General features: G+C 50.6%; 2 protein-coding genes across 4 annotated transcripts in view; both read right to left on the bottom strand.

Annotated features, from left to right (window-relative positions):
* Positions 1-18,628, bottom strand: part of LOC142557214 (band 7 protein AGAP004871-like) — a 370,091-nt gene that overhangs the window by 87,410 nt on the left and 264,053 nt on the right. The gene's annotated exons all lie outside the window — the stretch shown is intronic.
* LOC142572957 (uncharacterized) lies at positions 13,915-16,832 on the bottom strand. The gene is made up of 3 exons (XM_075682439.1): positions 16,111-16,832; positions 15,869-16,054; positions 13,915-14,397 (listed from the first exon to the last, which is right to left on the bottom strand). The coding sequence occupies exons 1-3, from the start codon at positions 16,376-16,378 to the stop codon at positions 13,934-13,936; spliced, it is 918 nt and encodes a 305-aa protein (XP_075538554.1). The 5' UTR covers positions 16,379-16,832; the 3' UTR covers positions 13,915-13,933.

The following is an 18,628-nucleotide window of genomic DNA, read 5'->3' on the forward strand; positions in this document are numbered from 1 at the left end:
TTCCCGGCAAGCGTTAGAACTACGCTGAAACTCAACCGCTCAGTCAGCAAGCACGGCACAACCCTCACTAAGCCCTGCCAGGCTCTTTCCCCTTTTTATACCACTGCCTAGTTCCTTACAGTAGTCTAGCATCACTCAGAACGCGTCCACAAATTGAAAAATTGCACTAGAAAGCATATCATCACTTTGAAACACTAAACAAAAGCAATATGTTAAAAAAAAATCCTGCCTCAGGAAGAAAAACATCAGTAACAAACAATTTTGAGGCTGATTCCTACGTTAGGGGCTTCGACTTAAGCCATCGGCGTTACCGTTGAGACTCCCCTTTTTGTAACGCACCTCAAAGGAATATTGTTGTAAAGCGAGGCTCCAGCGCAGGAGGCGGCCATTTTTGGGAGAGATGGTCTGCAGCCATTGGAGAGGGCAGTGATCCGTCTCAATGATAAACCTCGAGCCGGCTAGATAGCATGACAATTTCTGAACGGCCCACACGAGACATGCACACTCTTTCTCGGTGGCGCTATACGCCTGCTCACGACTGGTCAGCTTACGACTAGCATACAGGACGGGGTGTTCTACTTCTCCATTTTCCCGTTGGCACAGTACAACGCCCATGCCTCGCTCACTAGCATCGCACTGAACAATGAACCCTTTTGTATAGTCTGGCGATCGTAGCACAGGCTGGCTTGTTAGGGCACTCTTTAGGGCGCTAAAAGCTCTTTCCTTTGTCTCGTCCCAGACGACTGTTTGAGGCTCTGTCTTTCTTAGAGCATCCGTCAGGGGAGCCGCGATATCAGAGTACCTAGGGATGTACCTCTGATAGTAGCCGGCGACACCCAAGAACGACCGAACATCGGTCTTGGTGCGCGGTTGCGGAAAGTCTCGCACAGCGGCCACTTTTATTTCAGAGGGGCGGCGACGACCCTGACCAATCACGTGACCGAGGTAGACAACCTCGGCCTGTGCTATCTGGCACTTAGGAGCCTTGACTGTCAAGCCCGCTTCGCGCAGGCGGGTTAGCACTGCCCGCAAGTGTGCCATATGCTCAGACCAGGATGCGGAGAATATCGCTACGTCGTCTAGATACGGTAAAGCGAATTCTTGCTGTCCCCGCAACACTTTATCCATGAGACTTGAAAAACAGTATGGCGCGTTCTTCAAACCAAAACTCAACACTTTAGGACGGAATGTTCCCATTGGTGAAATGAACGCCGCATACCTACTAGCCTCTTCTGTAAGTGGAACCTGCCAATAACCCCTGACAAGATCTAGGGTGGAAATAAACTGAGCGCTACTAACTTTCTCAAGGCGCTCCTCGATGTTAGGGATCGGATAAATTTGATCCTTAGTGATGGAATTAAGCCTGCGGTAGTCGACGCAAGGACGAGGTTCCTTGCCCGGTACCTCAACTAAAATCAAAGGGGAGGTATAATCACTCTCACCTGCCTCAATAACACCGAGCTGTAGCATTTTCTTTACCTCAGCCTCCATAATATCGCTCTGGCGGGGTGACACCCGATACGCCTTGGATCGTACTGGCTCTGGGGAGGTAAGTTCTATATCATGAGTAAGTACCGAAGTCCTACCAGGCCTCTCAGAGAACAGACCTTGAAACTCTTGTAATAGCTGGTGTAGTTCGGTTTTCTGCTCGGGCGACAGCGGTGCTTTACTGATAAGGTCACTAATGACTTGACCGGTGTCTTCCCTGTTCGTCACTGAGCCTAGTCCCGGAAGCTCGACCGGAAGCTCTTCAGGAACGTTTACCATCAGGCACACCACTGCTTCCCTTTGTCTATAAGGTTTGAGCAGATTACAGTGGTAAACTTGCTGTGCTTTCCGCTTTCCTGGCAGTCTTACCACGTAGTTAACGTCCGACAGTTTCTGAACAATTCGCGCTGGGCCCTCCCACTGCACGTCTAGTTTGTTGTTTAGCGATGTGCGCAATATCATGACCTCATCGCCAACCTCAAAACGACGGGCCCTGGCTGTCCGATCATAATAAACCTTGGCCCTCTGCTGGGCCTTTGCCATTGCTTCACCTGACAACTCCTGTGCCCTTCTTAAGCGTTCGAGGAGCTTAAGTACGTACTCCACCACGACTGGGTCGTCGCCCCTATCTTCCCATGATTCTCGAAGCATGCGAAGCGGAGATCGAAGCGAGCGACGGTACACCAGTTCAGCTGGCGAAAACCCCGTAGCCGCATGCGGCGCGGTTCTTAACGCAAACATCACCCCAGGCAGACACAGCTCCCAGTCAGTTTGATGTTCAAAACACAAGGCTCTCAACACGCGCTTCATGACGGAGTGGAGCTTCTCAACGGAATTCGACTGTGGGTGGTACACTGAGCTGTGTAACAGCTTTACCCCACACCTTTCGAGAAAAGTTGTCGTCAAAGCGCTAGTAAACACAGTGCCCTGATCTGATTGGATTTCCGCAGGGAAACCAACTCGCGCAAATATGGACAGTAGTGCATTAACTATCTCAACTGAGCTGAGTTCTTTAAGCGGCACTGCTTCAGGGAACTTTGTCGCTGGGCAGATCACAGTCAAAATGTGTCTGTACCCCGTGGCTGTTACCGGCAGAGGTCCCACAGTATCAATAACGAGCCGTCTAAAAGGCTCCGTAATGATAGGTACCAATTTCAACGGCGCCCTCGATTTGTCCCCTGGTTTGCCCACCCGCTGACAAGTGTCACATGTCCTCACGAAATGGTCTGCGTCCCGAAAACACCCTGGCCAATAGTACTCTTGCAAGAGACGGTCCTTAGTTTTCTTAACTCCTAGGTGTCCGGACCACGAACCCCCATGCGACAAGCGCAACAGATCCTGACGATAGCATTGAGGCACGATCAGCTGATCGAACTCCACTCCTCGGCGGTCTAGATACTTCCGGTACAGGACTCCACCTCTTTCCACAAAACGCGCAGTTTTCCTGGCGATACCTTCTTTGACATTGCAGCGCACGTTTTCCAGGCTGCCATCCTTTTTTTGCTCGGCTATCAAAGCCGACCGGCTGACTTTTAGCAACCTATCAAGTCCGTCTGACGTAGGCGCGATGAGCAAATCAGTAGATAGCTCTTCTAACTTTCCCGTGTCGGGCATTTCCTCTCCAGTATCTGGCGCCTTTAACGTTTCAGACTCAATTTTATTCAGTTCGGGCGCGCTCTGAATATCAGCTTGCTGCGCCTCTGACCCTTTTTCGTTGTTTGATAACGTCGGCCCCGCAACTACCGCCTTTGCAGCGAGCTCCCGAACCTTCGATCTGGTTAAGGCCTGAACACTAGCTTCACCAAACAAAAGCCCCTTCTCGCGCAGGAGGTGATCGGACCTGTTTGAAAATAGGTACGGGTACTGGGGTGGCAGCATAGATGACACTGCCGCCTCTGTCTCAAGCGCTCCGAAAGGTCCTTCAATAAGCACCTTTGCTACTGGCAGACACACGCTATGAGCTTCCACGGCTTGCTTGATCCATGCGCACTCGCCCGTGAACATATGGGGTTCTACGTAAGATGGGTGAACTACATCCATCGTAGCTGCGGAATCGCGAAGCACTCGACACTCTTTCCCGTTCACGAGGAGGTCTCGCATGTAAGGCTCGAGAAGCTTCATGTTCTCGTCCGTGCTGCCTATTGAAAAAAACACAACTTTTGGTGTTGTTTCCGGACACTGCGCCGAAAAGTGACCCGGCTTCTGGCACGTATAACAAACGCCCGCTCGCCTCATCTCGAACCGCTTTCTGCGTTCGGCTTCGGCTGCCGTCTCTTTACGTTTGGTCGGATTGCTTTCACTCGCATCCTCACTACGCGTGTCCCCCTTAAATCTCATGGGCGTGAACCTTGGCCTCTCAGACTTGGAGCCAAATTCACCCTTTTGACCGTCCTTAGCTCCGCGAGCTCGACGCGTCACAAACTCCTCGGCTAGCTCAGCGGCTCTAGCCACCGTACTCACGTCTGGCCTATCCAAGACCCAGTATCGCACGTTCTCCGGTAACCGACTATAAAACTGTTCTAGCCCGAAGCACTGCAGAACTTTATCGTGGTCACCAAACGCTTTCTCTTCTTTGAGCCACTCCTGCATGTTCGACATAAGCCTATACGCAAACTCTGTATATGACTCACTTTTGCCTTTCTCATTTTCCCGAAACTTCCGACGGAACGCCTCCGCAGACAGCCGGTACTTTTTTAGCAGACTCGATTTTACTTTGTCGAAATCCTCTGCCTCCTCTCTATCCAAGCGAGCGACTACGTCGGCCGCCTCGCCGGGTAACAAAGTGAGCAAGCGCTGTGGCCACGTTTCCCGAGAGAACCCCTGCTTCTCGCACGTTCGCTCAAAGTTAACCAGGAACAAACCAATGTCCTCTCCAAGCTTAAACGGCCGCATCAGGTCAGTCATTTTGAACAATACGCGTTCTCCTGCACCGTGTGCCTGACTTCCATTACGAGCGCGTTCCATTTCTACCTCAAGACGCTTCATTTCCAAAGCGTGTTGACGGTCACGCTCTTGTTGCTCTCGCTCTTTCTGTTCTTTACGTTCACGCTCTTCTTTTTCTTTTGCAGTCTCCCTCTCTTCAATAGTCTCAAGGCATTCCGACAGCTCGTCATCCTCAGCCTCTAACTCAAGAATAGCCTTTAGCAGTTCTGGTTTTCTGAGTTTGTCTGAGACATCCAGACCCAACTCTCTTGCAAGCTCCAACAATTTCGGTTTGCGCAACGACTTCAAATCCATGGCTGCTCTGAATGCTGCTTTCTCTACTGCTTACTATTGTCTTGCCGCAAACTAACCCGGCAGCAACGACAACCACAATTACCAGCTCTGTTTCTAACACTAACAAAAGCCTGGCAAAGCTCAGAAGAAGAAAGTCCCGCACTCACCAAACCTCGCAGGCAGGAATTCCGCGCAGTCGTTCCGCTGCAGGCAACCAGTCGTCACACAGGGCTCGTTGCACTGCTCCCGGATCGTCGTTGAGCTGCTCAGCATACTGTCAACTGCATCTCTTTGCTGCTGGCCTCCGTTGTCGCGATCTCGCCGCTGGCAGACCGTTGTTTGAAGTCGTAGGCGATCTCACCGCTGCCAACCAGATGTTTGGATCTGACCGCTGGTACGATCCGTTGGGAACTCGGCGCTGACGCCCGTGGTTGTACCTGGGTCGCAAGCCCCAAGGGTAGCGTTGGCCTGGCGGCCTGGGGTACAACTGGAAGCATCCGAAGGTCCCGGCAAAGCATGAGTCGACTGGTAACAACGAAACAACTTGTTTATTTTAACATCGCAAAGAGTTGGCGGTCAGGTTTGACCGTAGTAGAGAGACGGGAGAGCACTTCACTCAACAGAAGAAATCGGAGCCCTCCCTTTTGGCGTCCGGGGGCAGCTGTTTTTATACTCTCGCAGTTGAGGGCAAGAAGGAACCCCTCAAAAGACGAGCACGTGAATGTACAATGGGCTAATGGTGACGCACACTGTCGTAGCGATGCCGTAGCACCATGTCGAGCACGATCTCGTAGCACCCTGTCGTGGCGCTGCGCACGATCTCGTAGCACCCTGTCGTGGCGCTGCGCACGATCTCGTAGCACCCTGTCGTGGCGCTGCCGGTCGGACACAATGACTGTAACGAGAAGATGGTCCCTGCTTTGGCATCGCCTGTTTCGGGCATAATGACTGGAACGAGATCCCTGCTTTGGCATCGCCTGTTTCGGGCCCAATAACTGGAATGAGATCCCTGCTTTGGCATCGCCTGTTTCGGGCACAATGACTGGAACGAGATCCCTGCTTTGGCATCGCCTGTTTCGGGCCCAATAACTGGAATGAGATCCCTGCTTTGGCATCGCCTGTTTCGGGCACAATGACTGGAATGCGAGGAGGATCCCTAGGCGGTCGCATCGCCGCAGACGCGCCTGGAAACACCTGGCGATGAGTGTTGCGGCGACGACGATCGGGCCAAAATGTCTGCCGCCCCGCCGCAGTCGCGCCGGCAAAACCACGTGTCGCAGGCGAAACGCAACAGCGCGCGTGTGTTATACGTGCCAGAAGCCGGGTCACTTTTCGGCGCAGTGTCCGGAAACAACACCAAAAGTTGTGTTTTTTTCATTATGCAGCACTGACGAGAACATGAAGCTTCTCGAGCCTTACATGCGAGACCTCCTCGTGAACGGGAAAGAGTGCCGAGTGCTTCGCGATTCCGCAGCTACGATGGATGTAGTTCACCCGTCTTACGTAGAACCCCATATGTTCACGGGCGACTGCGCGTGGATCAAGCAAGCCGTGGAAGCTCATAGCGTGTGTCTGCCGGTAGCAAAAGTGCTTATTGAAGGACCTTTCGGAGCGCTTGAGACGGAGGCGGCAGTGTCATCTATGCTGCCCCCTGTTGCGTTTCGCCTGCGACACGCGGTTTTGCCGGCGCGACTGCGGCGGGGCGGCAGACATTTTGGCCCGTTCGGCGTCGCCGCAACGCTCCCCGCCAGGCGTTTCCAGGCGTTTCCAGGCATGTTCCGATGCCACGTGTCTTCATGTGCGTGTGTGAGTGTATGTGCCATTGTGCCCGAACCAGGCGATGCGAAAGCAGGGGGTCACCCTCTCCTTCCAGTCATTGTGCCCGAACCAGGCGATGCGAAAGCAAGGGGTCACCCTCTCCTTCCAGTCTTTGTGCCCGACCGGCGGCAGTGTGCGTCACCTTAGCCCATTGTACAATCACGTGCTCGTCTATTGAGGGGTTCCTTCTTGCCCTCAACTGCGAGAGTATAAAAACAGCTGCCCCCGGACGCCAAAGGAGGGCTCCGATTTCTTCTGTTGAGTAAAGTGCTCTCCCGTCTCTCTACTTCGGTCAACCTGACCGCCAACTCTTTGCGATGTTAAAATAAACAAGTTGTTTTGTTGTTACCAGTCGACTCATGCTTTGCCGGGACCTTCGGATGCTTCCAGTTGTACCCCAGGCCGCCAGGCCAACGCTACCCTTGGGGCTTGCGACCCAGGTACAACCACGGGCGTCAGCGCCGAGTTCCCAACAAACCGACGCCATCGGTGGGATCCAAACATCTGGTTGGCAGCGGTGAGATCGCCTCCGACTTCAAACAACTGTCTGCCAGCGGTGAGATCGCGACAACGGAGGCCAGCAGCGAAGATATGCAGTTGACTGTATGCTGAGCAGCTCAACGACGATCCGGGAGCAGTGCAACGAGCCCTGTGTGACGACTGGTTGCCTGCAGCGGAACGACTGCGCGGAATTCCTGCCTGCGAGGTTTGGTGAGTGCGGGACTTTCTTCTTCTGAGCTTTGCCAGGCTTTTGTTAGTGTCAGAAACAGAGCTGGTAATTGTGGTTGTCGTTGCTGCCGGGTTAGTTTGCGGCAAGACAATAGTAAGCAGTAGAGAAAGCAGCATTCAGAGCAGCCATGGATTTGAAGTCGTTGCGCAAACCGAAATTGTTGGAGCTTGCAAGAGAGTTAGGTCTGGATGTCTCGGACAAACTCAGAAAACCAGAACTGCTAAAGGCTATTCTTGAGTTAGAAGCTGAGGATGACGAGCTGTCGGAATGCCTTGAGACCATTGAGGAAAGGGAGACTGCAAAAAGACAGGAGCGCGAACTTAAAGAACAGAAAGAAAAAGAAGAGCGCGAAAGTAAAGAACAGAAAGAGCGAGAGCAACAAGAGAAAAAAGAAGAGCGTGACCGTCAACACGCTTTGGAAATGAAGCGTCTCGAGATAGAGATGGAACGCGCTCGTAATGGAAGTCAGGCACACGGTGCAGGAGAACGCGTATTGTTCGAAATGACTGACCTGATGCGGCCGTTTAAGCTTGGAGAGGACATTGGTTTGTTCCTGGTTAACTTTGAGCGAACGTGCGAGAAGCAGGGGTTCTCTCGGGAAACGTGGCCACAGCGCTTGCTCACTTTGTTACCCGGCGAGGCGGCCGACGTAGTCGCTCGCTTGGATAGAGAGGAGGCAGAGGATTTCGACCAAGTAAAATCGAGTCTGCTAAAAAAGTACCGGCTGCCTGCGGAGGCGTTCCGTCGGAAGTTTCGGGAAAATGAGAAAGGCAGAAGTGAGTCATATACAGAGTTTGCGTATAGGCTTATGTCAAACATGCAGGAGTGGCTCAAAGAAGAGAAAGCGTTTGGTGACCACGATAAAGTTCTGCAGTGCTTCGGGCTAGAACAGTTTTATAGTCGGTTACCGGAGAACGTGCGATACTGGGTCTTGGATAGGCCAGACGTTTGTACGGTGGCTAAAGCCGCTGAGCTAGCCGAGGAGTTTGTGACGCGTCGGGCTCGCGGAGCTAAGGACGGTCAAAAGGGTGAATTTGGCTCGAAGTTCGAGAGGCCGAAGTTCACACCCATGAGAGCAAAGGGGAACACGCGTAGTGTGGATGCGAGTAAAAGCAGTCCGACCAAACGTAAAGAGACGGCAGCAGCCAAACGCAGAAAGCGGTTCGAGATGAGGCAAGCGCGCGTTTGTTATACGTGCCAGAAGCCGGGTCACTTTTCAGCGCAGTGTCCGGAAACAACACCAAAAGTTGTGTTTTTTTCAATAGGCAGCACTGACGAGAACATGAAGCTTCTCAAGCCTTACATGCGAGACCTCCTCGTGAACGGGAAAGAGTGCCGAGTGCTTCGCGATTCCGCAGCTACGATGGATGTAGTTCACCCGTCTTACGTAGAACCCCATATGTTCACGGGCGAGTGCGCATGGATCAAGCAAGCCGTGGAAGCTCATAGCGTGTGTCTGCCGGTAGCAAAAGTGCTTATTGAAGGACCTTTCGGAGCGCTTGAGACGGAGGCGGCAGTGTCATCTATGCTGCCCCCCCAGTACCCGTACCTATTTTCAAACAGGTCCGATCACCTCCTGCGCGAGAAGGGGCTTTTGTTTGGTGAAGCTAGTGTTCAGGCCTTAACCAGATCGAAGGTTCGGGAGCTCGCTGCAAAGGCGGTAGTTGCGGGGCCGACGTTATCAAACAACGAAAAAGGGTCAGAGGCGCAGCAAGCTGATATTCCGAGCACGCCCGAACTGAATAAACTTGAGTCTGTAACGTTAAAGGCGCCAGATACTGGAGAGGAAACGCCCGACGCGGGAAAGTTAGAAGAGCTATCTACTGATTTGCTCATCGCGCCTACGTCAGACGGACTTGATAGGTTGCTAAAAGTCAGCCGGACGGCTTTGATAGCCGAGCAAAAAAAGGATGGCAGCCTGGAAAACGTGCGCTGCAATGTCAAAGAAGGTATCGCCAGGAAAACTGCGCGTTTTGTGGAAAGAGGTGGAGCCCTGTACCGGAAGTATCTAGACCGCAGAGGAGTGGAGTTCGATCAGCTGATCGTTCCAAAATGCTATCGTCAGGATCTGTTGCGCTTGACGCATGGGGGTTCGTGGTCCGGACACCTAGGAGTTAAGAAAACTAAGGACCGTCTCTTGCAAGAGTACTATTGGCCAGGGTGTTTTCGGGACGCAGACCACTTCGTGAGGTCATGTGACACCTGTCAGCGGGTGGGCAAACCAGGGGACAAATCGAGGGCGCCGTTGAAATTGGTACCTATCATTACGGAGCCTTTTAGACGGCTCGTTATTGATACAGTGGGACCTCTGCCGGTAACAGCCACGGGGTACAGACACATTTTGACTGTGATCTGCCCAGCGACAAAGTTCCCTGAAGCAGTGCCGCTTAAAGAACTCAGCTCAGTTGAGATAGTCAATGCACTACTGTCCATATTTGCGCGAGTTGGTTTTCCTGTGGAAATCCAATCAGATCAGGGCACAGTGTTTACTAGCGCTTTGACGACAACTTTTCTCGAAAGGTGTGGGGTAAAGCTGCTACACAGCTCAGTGTACCACCCACAGTCGAATTCCGTTGAGAAGCTCCACTCCGTCATGAAGCGCGTGTTGAGAGCGTTGTGTTTTGAACATCGAACTGACTGGGAGCTATGTCTGCCTGGGGTGATGTTTGCATTAAGGACCGCGCCGCATGCAGCTACGGGGTTTTCGCCAGCTGAACTGGTGTACGGTCGCTCGCTTCGGTCTCCGCTTCGCATGCTTCGAGAATCGTGGGAAGGCAGGGGCGACGACCCAGTCGTGGTGGAGTACGTGCTTAAGCTCCTCGAACGCTTAAGAAGGGCACAGGAGTTGTCAGGTGAAGCAATGGCAAAGGCCCAGCAGAGGGTCAAGGTTTATTATGATCGGACAGCCAGGGCCCGTCGTTCTGAGGTGGGCGATGAGGTCATGATATTGCGCACATCGCTAAACAACAAACTAGACGTGCAGTGGGAGGGCCCAGCACGAATTGTTCAGAAACTGTCGGACGTTAACTACGTGGTAAGTCTGCCAGGAAAGCGGAAAGCACAGCAAGTTTACCACTGTAATCTGCTCAAACCTTATAGACAAAGGGAAGCAGTGGTGTGCATGATGGTAAACGTTCCTGAAGAGCTTCCGGTCGAGCTTCCGGGACTAGGCTCAGTGACGAACAGGGAAGACACCGGTCAGGTCATTAGTGACTTAGTCAGTGGAGCATCGCTGTCGCCTGAGCAGAAAACCGAACTACACCAGCTCTTACAAGAGTTTCAAGGTCTGTTCTCTGAGAGGCCTGGTAGGACTTCTGTCCTTACTCATGATATAGAACTTACCTCCCCAGAGCCAGTACGATCCAAGGCGTATCGGGTGTCACCCCGCCAGAGCGATATTATGGAGGCTGAGGTAAAGAAAATGCTACAGCTCGGTGTTATTGAGGCAGGTGAGAGTGATTATACCTCCCCTTTGATTTTAGTTGAGGTACCGGGCAAGGAACCTCGTCCTTGCGTCGACTACCGCAGGCTTAATTCCATCACTAAGGATCAAATTTATCCGATCCCTAACATCGAGGAGCGCCTTGAGAAAGTTAGTAGCGCTCAGTTTATTTCCACCCTAGATCTTGTCAGGGGTTATTGGCAGGTTCCACTTACAGAAGAGGCTAGTAGGTATGCGGCGTTCATTTCACCAATGGGAACATTCCGTCCTAAAGTGTTGAGTTTTGGTTTGAAGAACGCGCCATACTGTTTTTCAAGCCTCATGGATAAAGTGTTGCGGGGACAGCAAGAATTCGCTTTACCGTATCTAGACGACGTAGCGATATTCTCCGCATCCTGGTCTGAGCATATGGCACACTTGCGGGCAGTGCTAACCCGCCTGCGCGAAGCGGGCTTGACAGTCAAGGCTCCTAAGGGCCGTATTCTGAAACGCTCCTTACCTCACTGAGGAAACCTCAACTGCTTGAGGACGCCTTACCACATATTCTGGAACGCTCCTTACTAAGGTGCCCTCACTGAGGCCTTCCTTGGAGCTCCCTTAGGTTAAGGTAGCGCTGGAGCTACCTTCGTGCCGCCTTACCTCGCTCCTTGCACTAAAAGGGCGCTTCTCTGCAGCACTTTGCAAACTCTCTCATCTGCCAACAGATGGCAGGAGAAGCACCGCGGCTATTAGGCGGCTACGGTGCCGCGGCCAGTTGAAAAAAAAAATGGCGGTGTGTGGCTCGTTCATTGACAGCAATGTCGAAAATTTTGTGGAATTCGCGCTACGAGCAACTGACTTCGTGTACGGTGAGGTGTACCGCTATCCGTCACCTTCAGCGAGAAACCTGAGAGATCGGTTGAACCCTCTAGAACTGTACACCGATGAAGAATTTCGGTCGAGATATCGCTTCTCCAAGCAGTCTGTTGTACTGCTACTGAAAGAGCTGCGGCTCAACAGAAATGATGACAAAAGAGGTGAGCCTCTTCCGCCTGTGTTAAAGCTCCTCATCACACTCCGATTCTACGCAACCGGTGCGATGCAGACTGTTGTTGGTGACCTCGTCAACGTATCGCAGCCATCCGTGAGCAGGAGCATCTGGGAGGTTACGCAAGCAATCTGCGTGAGACTGTTCCGCAAGCACGTGCGCCTACCGACAAGTGCAGAAGCGAAGTCCGTCAAGACAAGGTTTTACAATATCGCTGGCTTTCCGGGCGTCACTGGCTGCATCGACTGCACGCACGTGCAAATCATCAGTCCTGGAGGGGACAATGCAGAAGTGTACAGGAATCGAAAAGGCGTGTTTTCGATAAATGTGCAGGTAAGTTGTGGGCGTTTTATTTTTTACTTGTTTTCAAGGAATACCTCGTTGATTGACGCCCGCGAACTTCTGCGCGTTAGTGACATGTCGACCTAGCTAAAACACTATTGCACGATGAGTAGCTGTGCGTACCGTGTATTTCACAAGTTTAATTGAACGATATAATACGTTTTTCTGGGTAAGTTGATCCAGACAACAAGAAACACTGCAGGCGAGTCTGTCCCGTGTATTCATTTCCTGTCGTGCATTCGTGTCATTTTAACGCGTAAGCTGTTTATAGCTCAAGTAATCCATGTCACTCTGATCATGAGAAAGAAATTTACAGAAGAATAAAATTGGGTTGGAGTGCATACGGCAGACACTGACAAATCCTGACTGGGACGGTAGAAAACTAGGTGAGGTGATGAAGTTTGGAAACTTGGCATAACTGAGAGTCAGCTAGCGCACGACAGGGTTAATTGGAAATCGCAGGGAGAGGCGATCGTCCCGGGGGGGGGGGGGGCAGTGGACATAAATATAGGCTGATGATGATGAATGTATGTCACTAACGTTTTCTTCATTCTGTGTTGAAGTTTTATTGTGTGCAGAGGTACGCAGTACTTCTAAAATCACATTTTTGTTTGCTGTTTCAGGCTGTCACAGGACCCGAGCTTCAGTTCTTCGACATTGTTGCAGGTTGGCCTGGTTCTGTTCACGACAGCCGAATTTTTGAAAACAGTCGTGTGATGACATCATACGAGCAAGGAACTGTGTCTGGCATGCTTCTGGGAGACCAGGGATATGCTTGCCTGCCGTACCTCATGCCACCCCTGAAATACCCCCAGACAGCTGCAGAAAAAAGGCAGGATGCATATTTAAATTCATCACCTCTATTGATTCTGTGCGGTTTGGCAGTGTACATGTACCTTATGGTGAGTGCCATAGATAACATGCACCACTTGAATTAAAGGATATAAAGTTAGAGAAAGTGCTTTGTGTGCGAAACAGTGCAGCTGGAAAGTGTACCCTTTGTTACATATTGCTGAAGAGCTACCATGCACTTTATGTAGTGCCATAACGCACTACTTAACATTCAGTTTTGATGGGAATGTATGTCGGATGTGTGTATACAAAAAATTCGTATAATTCAGCTCATCTGTGGACTGACAGGCTGACTGATTTGTTTGAACTAATTCTGCTGTAACTTTGTGTACTTTTGTGCAGATACAACAAGAGCCAAATCAAAACAAGGAACTCAGTAGAGAGAGCATTTGGAGTTTGGAAGAGGCGGTTTGGCTGCCTGAAGACAAAGCTACAAACAAAAAAGGAGAGGACATGTGCAATAATAACAGCGTGTGCGTCACTTCATAATGTGGCTTCTAAATTGGGTGATTTCTGGTTGAATGGAAATGAAGAAGAGGATGAAAGTGAACCAGGGCCTGCACCAGCTGACACTCCTCGTGGCAACCAGCTGCGAAGGCGGCTCATTGAGAGACGCTTTTCGAGCACTGCAGCTCACCAGAACGTGGACTGAGCAAACTGAATAGACTGAGCAAACGACAGACCATTATTACTTCATGGCACCACTGGTGTGTTATTACAGGACATCATCGTCTTATGTAATGTGTATGCCTTGTTTCCTATCTTATGAAGCTAACAAACACTGACACCAAGGACCACATAGGGGAAATTACTTGCGCTTAATAAATGAAATTTCATTTATTAAGCACAAGTAATTTCCATGTGGTCCTTGGTGTCAGTGTTTGTTGGCTTCTTATGATATGACTAATAAAAATCGGGCTCCTCGGTTAACCCCCTTTCTTCTCGTTTGTTTCCTATCTGTAATTGTTGAGTAATGGCTCCAATGGAAATTACGCTAAAAACTGTTGCAACTTGTTTATTAAGAGTTACTCTTTGCCTCATCACCAGCCAGTTGCTTGGCAAGAACTTCTGCTCTCATTGAGGAGACCTTCAGCTTAGCCCTCAGAAGACGCAGTTGCATCCTGTGCAAAGAGCTTCTTTTCTTCTCCTCGTCAGCATATTGCAGTCTTTTCCATTCATGCTCCTCTTCCATCATTCTCATTCTGGCTTTGTGCTCTGTGGCTCTTTGGCATCTTTCATCCTGCAACGCTTGCAGCCGGGATTCCAGTTCAGTGGATAGCGTCTGCTGCAAAAGTGCACGCCGGCTAACCGCTGTTTCTTGAGATGCTGACTGGGTTGTAGTACATTGAGTCTGCTGAGAGGCTTGCCGTCTGCATTGCGCAGGCTCAGATGAGGTCTCAGTAGGGTCTGCTGGTAACGGGGATGTAGCATTCGCAGAATCCACATACAAATATTCAGTGCTGCTCAGTTCCAGGGTACGATCTGCAAAAATAAAAATGCATTTGTAGAAAACACAAATATAATTATCTAGTCTGCTGCTATCTAGTGTTCTCTCATGCCATAAAATAAAAATTGTCTGAATACCAGTGCTCGCTGTTTGTGCTTTATTTGGCCATCTCATGTGCTTACAAGATAAATATTGCACTCATAGAAACTAAGCGGTAGGCCACGGAGAATGTGGTAGTGGCTTAATTCATGGTCCTTATACGCAAGAAAATAGCGGACCCTGCACATTTCCTCTTGCACTTCGGCTCTCATTGTGGTTTCGTATAGTACTCATGCATTCAAGAGCCCAGAAAAACTGACGTGCACAAGGCTACACAATAAGGAAGCACGGATACGTATGAGTTAAGAGTACTATTATGGCACTGTGGCTTATTCGTTACATAAAAATTACATTTTTATACCGCCACATCCATCTACATGTAGATGTGGTGCGCAGTGTTTTAGGCAGTGCCTAAGAAAGATGAAATTTCAGTAAGTGTTGAGTGATGTCGCTGTTCGCATGCATAACATTGCTTGGTATTTGTTTCACAGCATAAGAACACAGTATTGCTAGGTTTGATAAATCGTTGTGCATAGCTCATCGGTGTATACGGTGTGGAGTAAATAAAAAAAAATGTAAGCAGAGCGAGGGGAGATGCACTGTGTCATGTTTGCATGGCACTGCTAATTCGTTGTGATGTTAGAATTATTGTGCATACCAGCTAAGCTGAGCTGAGCTATATGTATATTTGGTAACCCATATTTTGGCAACACCTTCCGAATCCAAAAATAATGCGGCCTCAGTAGGGTCTGCTGGTAACGGGGATGTAGCATTCGCAGAATCCACACAGCACATACTGGGCAGACAAATAACCAAGGAATAAGAACTTCTGCATATTGCGTAGGCTCAGATGAGGCCTCAGTAGGGTCTGCTGGTAACGGGGATGTAGCATTCGCAGAATCCACACCTGCACATACTGGGCAGACAAATAACCAAGGAATAAGAACTTCTGCATGTTTATGCGTGTATTCTTATTTTTTGCATTCGGAAGGTGTTGCCAAGATATGGGTTACCAAATATACATATAGCTCAGCTCAGCTTAGCTGGTATGCACAATAATTCTAACATCACAACGAATTAGCAGTGCCATGCAAACAAACATGACAGTGCATCTCCCCTCGCTCTGCTTACATTATTTTTTTTTGTTTACTCCACACCGTGAAGACAACAGATCCCACAAACTGTTGGAATCGGTGAAAGCGAGGCTTTACCGTTTGCGTGAAATAATTGGTCGCTGCATAAGTAGAACAGCATTGAATGCACGCTTCGGCGGCATTCTGTGCAAGTGCGTTGTAGCTGTCTCGACACACCGTATACATCGGTGAGCTATGCACAACGATTTATCAAACCTAGCAGTATCACATAAACACACTGTAATAGTGCGTATAGCGGCCGGTCGTCACTGACCGTCGTCACTGTCCTCCGGGTTGCTCTGCGTCATTCCGGCGATGATGTCAGCCACGCTATCGGCAGGTTGCGTTGATGGTGGTCGGTCGCTATCATAAGGGTTCCTGACGCGTTCCGAAAGATACGGAACTGCAGCCTCGATCTGCGACAGCCGCTCGTCCACAGGTTCCGGCGGCGGCCCACCTCCTGCGATAGACATTGGCTCGAACACAAGGGCAAACTCTAGAGTAGCACAATCTCACCTGTAGCCATGGAATCCCTTATTTGCTTGGCCTTTTCTTTCTTCCACCGCTGCTTTAGGTTGTCCCATAGCTTTTTAAGTTGTGCGACAGTGCGCGGCCGCACATTTTCTGCGCTGTTGAATTCGGCAGTCAATGCATCCCATGCTTTCATTTTTCTCGACAGCGACACGGCGTCGGATTTTTTGTTTTCGATTGAGAACTTGTACTTACGTACAAGCTCTGTTACCAGGTCTTTTTCTTCGTCGCTGTAAAACAGCTTCCCGGGCATGTTTTTTACGTACGCGGCTATCACAAAACAACGAGGCGTTGGTCAGAAGTAAGAAGCGTGGTGGCGCAGTCAGAAGCGGTCGGAAGATTGTCGCCAATGTTGCTAGACCAACATTTTTGCCTGCCGAAAAAGCAGAAAGTTAGATAAAACAGAACAAAATGGGCACCTTCCTAGCAAAATAGCAGTGCGCACGTCAACATTTATCGATGCGCATAACAAAATATTACATATATTCTTTATTCTGGCTTGAAAGTGAATGTTTATTTAATATTTCACATCTACCCTCGAACCAAGACTCGTGAAATACGCACTTTGCGTCACTGAGGAGGCCCTTTCGAAAGGAACGTTGAAGGAAGCTTTTAGAATACGCTGGAGCCCTGAAGGAGCTCCTTGAGGTAAGGAGGCATGAAGGGCTCCTCACGTAAGGTAAGGAAATGGTCTGAGGTGAGGAACGTTTCAGAATACGGGCCTAAGTGCCAGTTAGCACAGGCCGAGGTTGTCTACCTCGGTCACGTGATTGGTCAGGGTCGTCGCCGCCCCTCTGAAATAAAAGTGGCCGCTGTGCGAGACTTTCCGCAACCGCGCACGAAGACCGATATTCGGTCGTTCTTAGGTGTCGCCGGCTACTATCAGAGGTACATCCCCAGGTACTCTGATATCGCGGCTCCCCTGACGGATGCTCTAAGAAAGACAGAGCCCCAAACAGTCGTCTGGGACGAGACAAAGGAAAGAGCTTTTAGCGCCCTAAAGAGTGCCCTAACAAGCCAGCCTGTGCTACGATCGCCAGACTATACAAAAGGGTTCATTGTTCAGTGCGATGCTAGTGAGCGAGGCATGGGCGTTGTACTGTGCCAACGGGAAAATGGAGAAGTAGAACACCCCGTCCTGTATGCTAGTCGTAAGCTGACCAGTCGTGAGCAGGCGTACAGCGCCACCGAGAAAGAGTGTGCATGTCTCGTGTGGGCCGTTCAGAAATTGTCATGCTATCTAGCCGGCTCGAGGTTTATCATTGAGACGGATCACTGCCCTCTCCAATGGCTGCAGACCATCTCTCCCAAAAATGGCCGCCTCCTGCGCTGGAGCCTCGCTTTGCAACAATATTCCTTTGAGGTGCGTTACAAAAAGGGGAGTCTCAACGGTAACGCCGATGGCTTAAGTCGAAGCCCCTAACGTAGGAATCAGCCTCAAAATTGTTTGTTACTGATGTTTTCTTCCTGAGGCAGGATTTTTTTAACATATTGCTTTTGTTTAGTGTTTCAAAGTGATGATATGCTTTCTAGTGCAATTTTCCAATTTGTGGACGCGTTCTGAGTGATGCTAGACTACTGTAAGGAACTAGGCAGTGGTATAAAAGGGGAAAGAGCCTGGCAGGGCTTAGTGAGGGTTGTGCCATGCTTGCTGACTGAGCGGTTGAGTTTCAGCGTAGTTCTAACGCTTGCCGGGAACGAGAACAAAAATGTGAACTCTCCCGAAGTCACTTTGCAGTGTCCCGTGCGAACCTGAACAAGAGAACGAGGCCTTCTCTGTGCGCTGCGCTCAAGAAACGTCGAGGGACGCCCGACTTCGGTTATGAGCATCATCGAGCGACATCCCTCCGGACAGCGGATGCAGTCCCCTGTCCATCGGGATCTCCTTCCCCCGGCGGGGCGGTCTGTTACGTTTCGCCTACGACGCGCGGTTTAGCCGGCGCGACTGCAACAAAGCGGCAGACATTTTGGCCCGTTCGGCGTCGCCGCTACGCTCCCCGCCAAGCGCGTCCAGGCATGTTCCGATGCCACGTGTCTTCATGTGCGTGTGTGAGTGTATGTGCCATTGTGCCCCACCGGAGGCGCTACGAGAGTAGAAGTCTCCTTCTCCTCCCAGCCATTGTGCCCGACCGAAGGCGCTACGAGAGTAGAAGTCTCCTTCTCCTCCCAGCCATTGTGCCCGACCGAAGGCGCTACGAGAGTAGGAGTTACCGTCTCCTCCCAGTCTTTGTGCCCGACCGGCGGCGCTACGACAGTATGCGTCACCTTATCTCATTGTACAATCACGTGCTCGTCTATTGAGGGGTTCCTTCTTGCCCTCAACTGCGAGAGTATAAAAGCAGCTGCCCCCGGACGCCAAAGGAGGGCTCCGATTTCTTCTGTTGAGTAAAGTGCTCTCCCGTCTCTCTACTTCGGTCAACCTGACCGCCAACTCTTTGCGATGTTAAAATAAACAAGTTGTTTTGTTGTTACCAGTCGACTCATGCTTTGCCGGGACCTTCGG

The sequence above is a fragment of the Dermacentor variabilis genome, chromosome 1 (assembly GCF_050947875.1).
Source record: "Dermacentor variabilis isolate Ectoservices chromosome 1, ASM5094787v1, whole genome shotgun sequence".
NCBI lineage: Eukaryota > Metazoa > Arthropoda > Arachnida > Ixodida > Ixodidae > Dermacentor > Dermacentor variabilis.